Source organism: Glycine soja, chromosome 16 (genome assembly GCF_004193775.1).
Source record: "Glycine soja cultivar W05 chromosome 16, ASM419377v2, whole genome shotgun sequence".
Lineage (NCBI taxonomy): Eukaryota > Viridiplantae > Streptophyta > Magnoliopsida > Fabales > Fabaceae > Glycine > Glycine soja.
This window is the reverse complement of record NC_041017.1, coordinates 30,348,543-30,361,281: the sequence shown is the minus strand read 5'-3', so window position 1 is coordinate 30,361,281 and position 12,739 is coordinate 30,348,543. Positions and strand designations below refer to the sequence as shown.

Here is a 12,739-nt window from a genome sequence, read left to right as displayed (position 1 = left end):
ATTCTATTAGTATAATATTGTCACAATTTGATTCTTTTTTAGTATATTTAGTCACTATATACTTACAAAACTTTAAGTAAAAATAAATTATTTTTTTTACAAAATAAAAAATATTTAGACCTGATTAGCTCAACCTATTTATGATTGGGCTAGTTTGGGTCAAGTTTGTAAAAAAAAAATCGTACAAACTTGACCCAACCCATACAATTTTGATTAGAGTTGAATGATGAATTTAGTCAAACTCAACCTGTTCATAATGACACTAGCTATAAGTTTTTTGAAATCGAGAAGGAAACAACAAATCACATCTTTCTTTTAATACTAAGTGTTAACCCAAGTTTTGTGAAAGTGTAAAAAATGGTTCAATTTATTATAAAGTTGTGGAGTTAATCAAAGTCATAATATGGTCCAAAATATTATCGTCTGTATGGAAAGTACATAATCAAATGATACTTAAAACTAAGATTGTCATTTATTCTAAAGTTGTGGAGTTAATCAAAGTCATAATATGGTCATGGTTCAAAGTTGAAGTTCTAAATCTTAATTATCCATTTTCTGGTAAGCATATTAATCCTAGGGATTGTCTAAACTCCCAATTACCAGTAGTTGTTTAGGGCTTAAAAGATTGTTAACTATGTGTGTAGTAAAATTGTTAAGCACGTGGAAGTTTTGTATTATATAACATGGGATTAATGTTAACTTTTCTAGGTGTATCTCCTTAAGTGATTAGTTGGCACTGTATTTTCTTTAGGAGTATTTCTAGTAAGCATCATATTATTAATAAAAAAAATCAATTTAAGCAAATGCATATATACTAATAAACTTTTTCTTTGAATGAATAATAGTAATAAACTTTTTAAATTAATTGGAACACAAATTCTTAGAGTACAACATGGATTTTCCTCTGAATCATGTGTCCTAATATATGCTAAAGTCTTTCTATATGCATAACACTCATTGTTCTATTTGTAAACTATAATTAATGGAGTTTCAATACATAAGAAAACTAATTTTCTTCATTTAATTAGTATTAATGCGAAACTCCTTTTTCTTATGTTAATCATACTTTAATCTTCTTGTTTTTCATAATGCATTTTTGGGTACATCTCAAACTATTTGATCTTGCGTGTTGAGACCATGACCACTTTCTATAGCTTACACATATTTATTTGATTTAATATGAAAACATGGGTATGCTTGTGTTGCTAATGCCACTCCTAACATATGCTTAACAAATAGAGGTTTTACTGCATCGTAACACTCCAGATGAGATAGTCAATGATCTCACACATTTGGCATCAACAACTTTAAAACTTTGCTCAGGATTATAATTTGGCTTTGGTACTTGTCCACCTTGTGTTTCCATGAAAGATGCACCATTTTCAAAAACATCCCCCACCGAATGGAATTCCCACGAGTCTCCAATACCATTACTTTTTCTCCATGTTACCTGCACATGTTATTTAATTAGCATATTTCATTCACCCATTCTAATTAAGTAACAAATATATTAACATTTAAACCCACTAATATTTATTTTGTGAAATACTTAATATATTATTCTTGTCAATATTCAATTTCACTTATTTATATTAAATAAAATATAAAAAAATGATAAACACTTAATTAATTAGCTAGTTTAATTGCTTGAACAAATTACCTCTTTACGCCCTGACGTTGGTGCTATAAAGAGGTTTGATTCGCTTTTGAGGCTAGGTTCCATGCTACCACCTATGGCATATTGTACCCATCCCATATAAAGATTGTTTGCAACATGTGCATACCCATGGCGAATTCTGCAATGTTTGTAATAAATAAGGCATCAAAAACCTTTGAAACTTGTATTTTTTAATTACTTAATTGAGCAATTTAGGTTTAGTTGAGAAATTAATTACCTTGGCATGCGTTGGTGGCAATTAGGTCCAAAATAGTTATATACGACAGTGACCATCATATCCTTGTCTCTCATATACCCATCATCATGTCCGAGAAGCATAACCTTATTTTGCTCTCTAAACCAATTGTTTGAGATAGTCACATTAGTGGAACCACGTGTGACATCAAGGAGACCATCTTGACAATCGTAAAGTGTGTTGTGATCAATCCAAATCTTTGAAGCTGTAACCAATCTTATTGCATCTCCATCAACTTGACCTAAAGGTATCACTTCTCCATTAGGTCCCATTACCATTCCAGGAGCTTGAGGTCGACAGTGATGAATTCTAAGGCCATGGATGATTATGTTGGTTGCCTAATAAGAAATAAGAATGTAGTTGTGAGTTACAAAGTGGTATACATGCATGAAAAACAAAAACATAGAAAACAAGCTAAAATGTTTATGGTGAAAGTTTAAGTTAATGTTTGGTAACTTTTTTTTTTTCAAAATAAGTCTTTTTAGAAAACAATATAATTTCAATTAGCTTTAACTTATTTTTTTTAAAAAAATCATAGAAATAAGTCTTGTGGAATGTATACATTAATTGAAGCTACATATTACCTTAAAGATCATCAAACATGCATTATCAACAATGTGAACATTAACACCTCGACCATCAATAGTAGTGAAGCTACTAATGAGAAGGGGTTTCTCGAGCCTGATGTGCATGTCTCTTTGGAATGTGATCCAAACTTTGCCTTGAATCCTAGAAGCTCCATATCTCAAGGTGCCATTTTTAGGGTTTATTGGGTCGTCACTAGGATCAATAACTTTGTAATGAATGAGGTCATTACCAATATTATTTGTCATCTTCCCTACATAGCCCACTGAACATTTGGCAAGTTGTGAACGGTGTTTCCTCCATTCTGGATTCAATCTCCAACATTGATCGATCTCATTCATTTCCAAGCCTTCTAACTTGGATTGTTTGCTGGCAGAACTAACTTTTGGATTGAACATGGTGACACTCACAACAGCTAAAACAAAGCACCAAAGGATATAATTGATTACTTGATAAGTCATGGTTCACTATGTTTTTTCTTGAATTAATTTCAATTTGCTAGATAAATAATTAAATTATTAAAAAGAGGGGATGACGAGGAAGGTAGGAAGTTTGCTTGATTTTAAAGGAGGAGTAGTGGCATATATAGGTTATTATAGAAGTTGAAATGGTTAGTAATTGTGTCAAACTTGGAAGTTTGTTGAAGTTGTTGCACCAAACTATGGCCCTTATGACGAGAGAAAAATTAAGAATAGAAAGAAAGAGGTTAAGGTAATTTTGAATCCTTGCCTTAATTTGGTAATGTAAGTGTAACAATTAGCTAAATTTGTGCAATAATTAAGTAAAGGGAAACAGGAAAAAAACCAATGTTTTTCGGGAATTAAACAATTGCGTATAACTTCCATATTGATCTAATTGTTGTATTTTGTAAGGATGAAAAATTCATCAATTGTTATACAACAAAAAATATTTAATTTTCATGCATTATATGAGGTATTTTTAAATTTAAATATTATTAAAAATTATAAATGAATAAAAATACTGAAAAGTATAAGAGAAAAATACATATTAATTAATTTGACAATATAATAAATAATTAATATTTCAAATCAAAATTAATATTCTAAAATTCATTAATGCTAAAATTTGATGGAAAAATTAAATATTAACCTAAAATAAATATTATAATTAGTAATTTGATAATTTTAAAACATAAAAATAGGATATTAGGTAATAATACGTAAAGTAATGTGTGATAAAAGAAAAATTACAATAAAAGAATTCTTCATATTCAAGAATGAAGACTCATATTTACAATATAAAACATAATAAAAAAAATGATGGGTAGTGTCGTAGAAAATTAGTAACTTGGAGAATAAAAAATAAAAGACAAGCTTGGGAAATCAAAACTATAATTGTTTTATAACTTGGAGAATCAAAACTATCTTAAAAAACAATAGGTCGTGTCGTAAAAAAAAAAATAATGGGCCGTATCATACTTCTTCTAACCCAAAATATATATGTATGGACTCATCAAAATTTCGGGGTTTTTTTTCTTTTTTTCTGGATGGTCTGGCCCAAGCCACCCCAGAACCGGCCGAAATTTTGGGGATAGAACAATGTCATTCTCGAAACTATTTGTAGGCAAATGTTAGGTAGTAGAAAAGCACTTCATTTATATCATTCTGAATTTGACATTTTTTTCTCTTCTTTTTTTCTTTAATCATCCAATTCATCTTATATTTATTATTCTAAATTTAACTTTTCTTTAGCAAATATTAATATGCTAAAATGTTAATTTTATTAGTAAAAAAGATTCAACCTATCATTTTTTTTCTTTTAACTATCCAATATACCTTACATTTTTTTATTATAAAATTTGACTTATAAGAGCATCTCTAATGATATTCATAAGCAACTTAATTTATTGCACATCAATCTTAAACAACTCAATTATATTTTTTTTAATAAATATTTCTATTAACAAATTACTTAACTCATAAATATTCTATTTTTTTTGGGCAAGAAGGGGTGGCTAGCTAGTTAAAATGCATAGAAGATTATGGTTGATGTTAATTATATATGGTTGTCTTTCTTTCGCTATCAAATCTAAAGTTTCATCCTTTCTCGATTCGCTGCATCCAAGTAAAATCACTATCATGAGATGAATAGATATGGTGGAGGTGGAGCTTGTCTTAGCCAGAGCTCGCACTCACAAGATAAGCAGCAGTGCCCATTAGTTATTTAGTTACACGTCCGCATTGTATCAAATTGCAAGCGGCGACCGACCGACGCTGTATAAATGTGAAATGACGTCTAGCTCTCTTCCTCCTCTGTACTCATCCTGAATCATTCAGTCTACCAGGTTGCCACATAAAAATAAAATAAAATAAATACAACCACATTACCACTGTAACTATTCCCATCGGAGAAATCATTACATGTTACATAAATTTATACGAACCACTACCACGATCAACACAGCAGTGGAAGATTAGTGTAAATACATGAAGATTTACATTGTGTTTGTTTCTGCAGGGAGAAATATCGGGTTTGTGTTTGTTTTAATAAGTATAAGAGAGTTAATTTCAAAAATAGTGAGATTCATTTGTATAATTTATTTTTTAATTCTCTCATCATCTCTTTTATAATTCTTTTCGATCAAATAATTTTATTTTTCACATATTTTTGCTATTCCTTTTTATTTTTATCTACTTTATATTTCTTCTTTCAGGCAAACGCAACCTTAGGTTGAATTCTCGTTATTATCATTATAAAAAATTAAGAGTTTACATGTCCATTTGTATATTTCTTTTAAGATATTTTTTCTTTCAGTTTCATCTTCTCTTTTATGTCCATATTAAACACTCTTTTTATTAGACATGACAATAAAATTTGTACTCATTAGTATCTATCTAAACTCGTTTTAATTTTGATGAAAAATATTCAACTTGACCAAGTACGAATATATGTTTAGGGATTATCTGAATTTTTTAATCAGGGGTCAGGAACGAGGATGTTATTATCAGTTTCATACTCATTCCTCCTACTCGTCTCGATAATGAAATTATTAAATTTTTATTAATTACTTATTAATTTTTTTTATAATTTTTACATAATTTAAGATTTTTTTCTTGATGACTTTTTAGAAAAATGCGCTGTAAATACAAGTAGTTAAAAATAAATGTGTAACAATAATTTTTTTTAAATTAGATTTTTAATATAATATTTTTTATAATTTTCTTTTTACAAATCTAATCTGAGTATGACCCGATACTAGTACGGGTGTCTAATTTTTACTACCAACAAATCTTCTTTATTTCCATGCCTCTTTTGATTGTCTTGATCACCTATCATATTAGTGAACAAAATATTAAAATAAAGGATCTCACTTTTAATTTGACTTTTTTTTATGATAATAGTCATCATTCTTATTTTTTTACTACTCAATTTTCTCGTATAACTTCTTAAGAAATAACCTTATCAATTATTCTTCTCAAGATATCAAAAGGACAATCAAGTAACTTAAATTCAAAAAAGCATATCAAAAGTTATCTAAACTTATTACATAAAAAAGTACAGAAATTCATGGAAAATTAGATAACCAACCTTATTAAATAAACTACAATCCGCATGTATCTTAAGTCTGAAATGTTGAGTACATTTAAGTGTGAAATGTTGGGCTCATGTACTTTTACGTTAACTTAAAAAGATGATTAATGCCACTTAATTTTTTTAGTTATATTTAAAAAATAATTTTTTTCTTAAAGTACCAATTTAATATAAGAATAAAATGAGTCATTCAAATTAGAATCACATTTATTGAAGGGTATTTTTGGGATGAGATTTTTTTCTTCATGTTTGACATCAATTACTTAATTTATAAGAAATAATATTCTTTTTGTATTTCTTTTAAAAATTAAAATATTTTTTTAAAAAGTAAACAAAACATATAATGTGTATTTTTATTAAAAAAAACTGTTTGCAAACTTAAATGGTCCTAAATTAGCTCATAATTGTTTTTTTTAATATGATTTTTAATAAGAGAGTTTTAGAAAAAAAAAGTATTTCATTAAATTTAAATGTTATGCTTAAATTTAGTAAGAAAAAAAATATGCGTACACGTAAAAATTACAAGGAGTGTTTATAGAAGAGTATCTAATAAAGTCCTTTGTCAGCGGGAAAAATTAATAATTTTATGGTAATAATATAATATGTAAGGCGGTATCACAAATATTTAAGAAGTTTTATTTAGGCCTTATATTTAGAATAAAAGACAGAACTTGAAAAAAAATGCTTATAAATAATTTTCAATTAATACTATATACTATATATATTTTCACCAAAAAAATATACTATATATATATAACATTTTATTTATAATTTTATTAAAGAAAAAGAAAGTAATTAAAAATAACTCATATTTCACATCTATCAGAGCATTTTAAAAACGCTTCCTTTGTGTATATCTATGTGCTTCGGATAAACATGGAATAAGGCTAGCTCGCTCCGGTGGATAGCACTGCTGCACTGCGCATATGGTTATGGTAGGTAGCATTATTTAATTATTTATTTATATTTTTGTACAAAAATATTGTTTTAATTAATTTATTTCATTTTTATATTTTTTGTTCAAAAAATATTACTCTTCCATTCCATTTCAAAACAATAATCGTCTTAGATTATTTTACATAAATAAAAAACAAATAAATAAATAAAAGAAAGTCATATTTTTTTATAAAATTTATTTTTATATTATTAATAATTTATTTATAAATTTTATTATCTATGATTAATATTATAAGAAATAAACGTAAAAAAAATGTCACGTTGAAAAACTAAAATAATAATATCTTAAGATAATTTTTTTCTTATTGCAATAATAATAAGATGAAAGAAATATTTATTAGGAATAAATTTTCCTAAAACTCATATATAATTATAACTTTTTTATCAACAAATATTGATTATTAATTTCTTAATTTTTATTAACAGCAAGGATGAAATCCACAATCTTATATAAAAGGGCAACAAAATTCGACAGATTTTTCACTCTTTATCTATGCCTTGTTAAGTAATTTCGAAAGGCTTCTGTTCCTTCCTATATATAAAACCAGCCTCTTGTATCTATTTGCGGAAAACACCCTAGTTTTTCTCAGTTGAACCTCGATCGCACACCAGAGAGAAAAGAAAGAATAATGCCACCTTCTTACTGCGTGAAGGAGAGAAAACCATGTGTGAGATGGGTCGAGAAATATTTCAAAGATTGCCTTTGCAATTTGAAAGATGAAATCTCGTTCAGCTTCGGCCTCACAAGTCTAGTGTTCTGGGGTGTGGCTGAAATTCCTCAAATAATCACCATTTTTCGTACCAAGAAAAGCCATGGAGTTTCCCTTGTCTTTCTCCTCACTTGGGTTGCTGGGTTCGTCAATCTTTTTTCATTTTTTTTATTTCTTTATTTCTTTCCATTCACCTCTAATTTCATAGTCAATGCAATAGTGTAACAAACTTTTCCACTTTCTATTTTTTTAACGAAATCTTTCGGATCATGTCCACTAAAAGAGGCAGCACTAATTGACTTAATTAATTACTTATGATTTGTTAAAAAAAATATATTTATGATTTGATGCAGGGATATATGCAATTTGACGGGTTGCATTCTTGAACCAGCTACTGTGAGTAATTCTGAACCATATGAACTGTAATAATTTGTTTGGGCATGGTGGTGGTCCCGTCCGCATATGACATGCAACTGGGTGGTCTTAGTCTCTTTGTTATCATCATATATATTCTGTTTCATTTTCACCAACTAGATTTTTTTTATTCTTTTAATTGTTTAACCCCCTTATTTAATTTCATGCGATTGTTTTTGTCTTTTTTTCTTTTTGGAACGGTCGATCGACATGCAGTTGCCAACACAGTACTACACAGCTCTGGTAATTAAATTTTTTGTTGTATCTTTTTTTTTGTTCGTAAGATATTAATCGCTTGTTGTCATTAGTTGATCCTAGAATCCTTATATTGAAAGCACATGATACAAATCCTAATTATTCATTTCTCTTTTTTATATACTATATATTGACACTATTTTAAATTAATGTGAAACTTGAGGGCTTGAATTTTATTTTTTTTTCTAATTCACCCCTCACGTCCAACACTTTTTGGGTTAGGTACGTGTGATCATTTTGAATAAATATAAGATAGATTCTGATAAAAAAAAATCTGACGTAACACATAATACTATTTTTAAAAGATCCTACTAACGATTGCGAATCATTTAATCTTCTCCTTAATCAGTGTATTAAGGTTATTGATTAAGGAATCAACAAATAATTTTTTTATTGAAGATTATATTAGAAATCATATACTTTCCAATTAAGAAAAATTTATATTCTACAAACGGGAAATGTGCTGATTAGGTTCCAAGTTCTATAGGATTCTGATTTCAATTTAGTATTGGACACGTGTCATCTGTTCAGTCACAAGCAAAGATTGCTGGCTTGACTTGGTTGGTAGTGTGGTCTGGCGCAGCCTAGAAATACTGCCAAATCGGCCTTTAACATTCATTTATTTTTAGAAAAGGAAATGTCTCATTTGCCCTTTTTTTAGATGATTTCACATTTTACAAGATGTATACAGAACTTTATACTAAAAAAACTTAAAATGAAATTTAAAATAATTGTGAGAGAACATAGAATAAAAAATATGAAGATAATATTTGAACATCTCAAATGCTAACAATCTCAAATGCTAACAAGTAATAAACACCTGGAGAGGAAAAAATAGTATTATAAGTGATATAATGTGAGATAAAGAAAAGAAAAAAATTGGTTTATTCTTGTAGAGAATAAGAGCGAGCATATAGACTACAGAGAGAGAAGTGCGGGGAGCCAAGAGAGAAAGAAGATTTTTTTTTTCTTCCTAAAAACTTTTTAGATAACTTTTTTTTTTGTTGAAAAGTTGCTTTTAATATAAAATTAATTCACTTGTTGTTTTTTTAAAAATAGAAAATATTTTTGGTTTAATTTCTTCTAAAGAGCTAGAACATAAATTCAAAAATAAAAAAAGGTAACCTAAGCACTAGTAGAAGTCATATATTAAAAATTATTTGAAGAGTCGGGGTTCGTTCGTTATCTGCATTGCCAAATAGTAAGGAATCTATAGTTACTAAGTGTATAAGAACTCAAATGTGTGCCCCTTCCTCTTGATAGGGATAGCTTATATGCTGCTAATAATATATTTATAACATGACAATAAAAAATATAGTGAATAAAATGACTATAAAATAATAGTATTAAATTTATATCATAAGTGTTTAGTGTTTTTCTTACGATGAGGGTTTGAACTTAAAATTACATGCAAATTATCAAGACCTCTACCACTAAGATAAGTGTAGATTTTATTAGTTTAATGAACTCTTGTTGTAAAATACTTGCAAAACAAGAAAGTACACTTTGTTTTTTTTTAAAAAATAAATTAAATTTACGTAATTATTATTGGATTAAAAATCACTTCAATAATTCTAACATATATTTTAAGTGACTAAAATCAAGTAGGATTAGAGTTCCCCCATACTCAACTCTGCTGTAGCTAGCCTGTAGTTGTATTTCATTATTATTATTTATTAATCTTTTTGAGCCACAAAAAATTGCAACCTTGATCTTATTAATGATCAGTGTCAATGTTGTAATTCACAGCTTTACACAATCACTACGATCGTATTACTACTGCTAATCGTATACTATGACTACATCAGCAGATGGTACAAACATCGTCAGAAGGTCAACCTCAAAAGGGTACATTTCCAATTTCTTAGATTCCTTCTGATTAATCAAATATTCAAATGTGAAATTCACACACTTGTTCTTTGGGTCAAATTAATTAAATGTCAATTTTTTCTTCAAACTAAAGAACACATCATCATACCATACTTTATTATGTTACAGGATCATGAAGAGGAGAAAAAGCCATTGAAGCCACCGAAACCAACTAGCAAATCTGGAATTCCAATACCAAATGGCACACCCAAGGCAGCACCTAGACAGGAGCACTATTATATGTACGTATATAATTTCTTCCCATTATGTTAGTATACATTCAAAACTCTTAGAATGAATAATGTGAGAGGTTTAACTTAATTCCAAAAATTAATTCATAAGGTGAGAGTTATCCTCACTAGGTGACCCTTTGGATAGATTTAAAATAAATGTGAATTAAAGCTTAACTCAAACCCTTGAGTTAGCTCATAGAATGAAGGTTGTCCTCACCTTATAAATTTTATGTTAAGACTAATTCTAATAAATATGAAACTTGGTATTTTCCAATAAAAACAATGATGAAAATAAGGATCAAACTTATGATTTCGTACATCTATCCTAAAGCTATTTTTTTTTTCTTAGTAATAAAATCTAAGGACGCAAATGTAATGAACTAAAGAAATGTAATGAACTGAAGTGTATTTTTTTTAGTTGAATTGAATTAAATTAAATTAATTGTGCAGGTCAGCAAGATCATTGGCTGGGAGTGGCACTCCACCCTGGGGAACCTACATGGGAGCTGCTAAAAGTGGCCCTGCAGCCATGGAATCGATCAATGACTCTTCTTCCGACAATGAAGCACCTCCTGCTTCCTCAAATAATTCTGCAACCCAAGCTATGCCAATCCCACGTTCTGTTGCTGTGAGTCTTTCAATTGTTTAACTCAAACATGATGCTAACTTGATTACTAGCATGTTTGATTCCACGTTTCTGATTTGATTTTCCGCATCTTGAATGTAATTTTAAGAAAAGGTTATTATTGTCTAAATGGCACCTCGATTACTTATAATGCCCTTTCCTTACCCAATGATGATTATTTCTATTTTAGTACAATTAGTCTTCCACATTAATTTGTGCCCTCCTCACCTTATACTAATACAAATACTGCTATGTTTATCAAATTTTTGCACCGTTTCAGGGAAGTTATGGAACATTTCTAGCAGCTGCTGTTAATTTGCCTCTCAGGGGCAATGCTTTGAGGGAAGGATACATAGGATTTGGTGGAAGAAAACTTTTGCAGGTAGGACTTGCCAGTGATAATTGTACCTTAATTAATTCACACTCATCATTTTCTTTAGTGTTGGGTTAGCTTTGCATAATTATTCTTGCTAGTTGTTAACAACTAATGCTCATCATCACAGGAGTACGAGACACATAGTACATTTGGTCAATGGCTGGGATGGCTCATGGCTGCTATCTATATAAGTGGTCGTGTTCCTCAAATATGGTTGAACGTAAGTGTCAAAATAAAGGATTTTTCTTTTTCGGGTTTGAACTATATTCATTTTAAGTTTGATTATATTTTTATATATGCTTTGTTATTACTGATAAGCTCTTGTCCTCAATTGCTAATTGATCAGATTAAAAGAGGCAGTGTGGAGGTAATACTCAATTAATCTTAAACTCATGCTTTCTGACTACGAATTATGTGTGCAAAGATTAACTAGTATCTCCACAGTTTTATGTATGCTTTCCCTTTTTGTTTTTTATCACAACAGGGGTTAAATCCTTTCATGTTCGTCTTCGCATTGGTTGCTAATGTCACTTACGTGGGAAGGTTACAATCTTTATCCCGTGTACATAAATTTGCATCCAATTATGTTTATTCTTTAAATTAAGTAAAATTAATTAATGATTATAACATTTGTGGGTGCAGTATTCTTGTAAGAACTACAGAATGGGAAAGAATCAAAGCTAATATGCCATGGTTATTGGATGCCGTAATTTGCGTGGCATTGGACTTCTTCGTATCCTATACATGCATTTCTTGATGCAGATTATTGTTTTGATCGTGTTCATCTAACTATTTAGTTATATACTATTGAAGAAAAACCAAAACTTTAACAATATATGATAGATAATATCTCAGTATATCTACTATAGATGCTTTCAAAGGAGAGAAGCACGTGATGATCACAAAGAAGCTGGAAAAGCTGCTGCATCTTGATTTTTATAGCTGTGTGCTGTAACCAATTGATGTTGGATTGAAAACTTAATGGACACCTTCACAAAATTGAGCTACTAGTGTATACTCTTCAAGAGAAGTATGCATGCTGCTAATATTTATATAGGGATTATGGGAAATTAGTACACACTCGTAGGATATGCTTGCTTAGTTGTTGAAGACATGATAGTGGCTACTTTGAAATTGTTTTGTTGATCCAATAACTGACAAAGCTTGTTGGAGGATTATGCTATGACTTCCTCTGTAGTTTATACAACATCACAACTCTCAATTCAACTATGTGCTTTGCAGATTTGTTA

The 12,739-nt window shown here is 29.2% G+C and overlaps 2 protein-coding genes across 2 annotated transcripts; one reads left to right on the top strand and one right to left on the bottom strand.

Moving 5' to 3' along the window:
- Nucleotides 1–1,228: 1,228 nt before the first annotated feature.
- LOC114389698 (probable pectate lyase 4) lies at nt 1,229–2,959 on the bottom strand. The gene is made up of 4 exons (XM_028350440.1): nt 2,498–2,959; nt 1,896–2,251; nt 1,661–1,796; nt 1,229–1,450 (listed from the first exon to the last, which is right to left on the bottom strand). Exons 1-4 carry the CDS (start codon nt 2,957–2,959, stop codon nt 1,229–1,231), a joined length of 1,176 nt encoding a protein of 391 aa, XP_028206241.1.
- A 4,546-nt stretch (nt 2,960–7,505) lies between these two features.
- LOC114389417 (lysosomal amino acid transporter 1-like) lies at nt 7,506–12,739 on the top strand. Its single transcript, XM_028350086.1, has 12 exons — nt 7,506–7,860; nt 8,071–8,113; nt 8,348–8,374; nt 10,136–10,234; nt 10,385–10,497; nt 10,939–11,116; nt 11,394–11,495; nt 11,617–11,709; nt 11,836–11,856; nt 11,974–12,032; nt 12,132–12,222; nt 12,333–12,739. Exons 1-12 carry the CDS (start codon nt 7,637–7,639, stop codon nt 12,420–12,422), a joined length of 1,140 nt encoding a protein of 379 aa, XP_028205887.1. The 5' UTR covers nt 7,506–7,636; the 3' UTR covers nt 12,423–12,739.

Bases quoted from the DNA above. Each gene is read 5' to 3' on its own strand.
- LOC114389698 (XM_028350440.1), bottom strand. From the start codon at position 2,959: ATGACTTATCAAGTAATCAATTATATCCTTTGGTGCTTTGTTTTAGCT. The intron at 2,252-2,497 runs GTAATATGTAGC...ATTTCTTATTAG, and splicing joins CATGTTTGATGATCTTTAAG to GCAACCAACATAATCATCCA. The intron at 1,797-1,895 runs GTAATTAATTTC...CAAACATTGCAG, and splicing joins TGCCACCAACGCATGCCAAG to AATTCGCCATGGGTATGCAC.
- LOC114389417 (XM_028350086.1), top strand. From the start codon at position 7,637: ATGCCACCTTCTTACTGCGTGAAGGAGAGAAAACCATGTGTGAGATGG. The intron at 8,375-10,135 runs GTAATTAAATTT...TGTAATTCACAG, and splicing joins CACAGTACTACACAGCTCTG to CTTTACACAATCACTACGAT. The intron at 11,496-11,616 runs GTAGGACTTGCC...TCATCATCACAG, and splicing joins GTGGAAGAAAACTTTTGCAG to GAGTACGAGACACATAGTAC.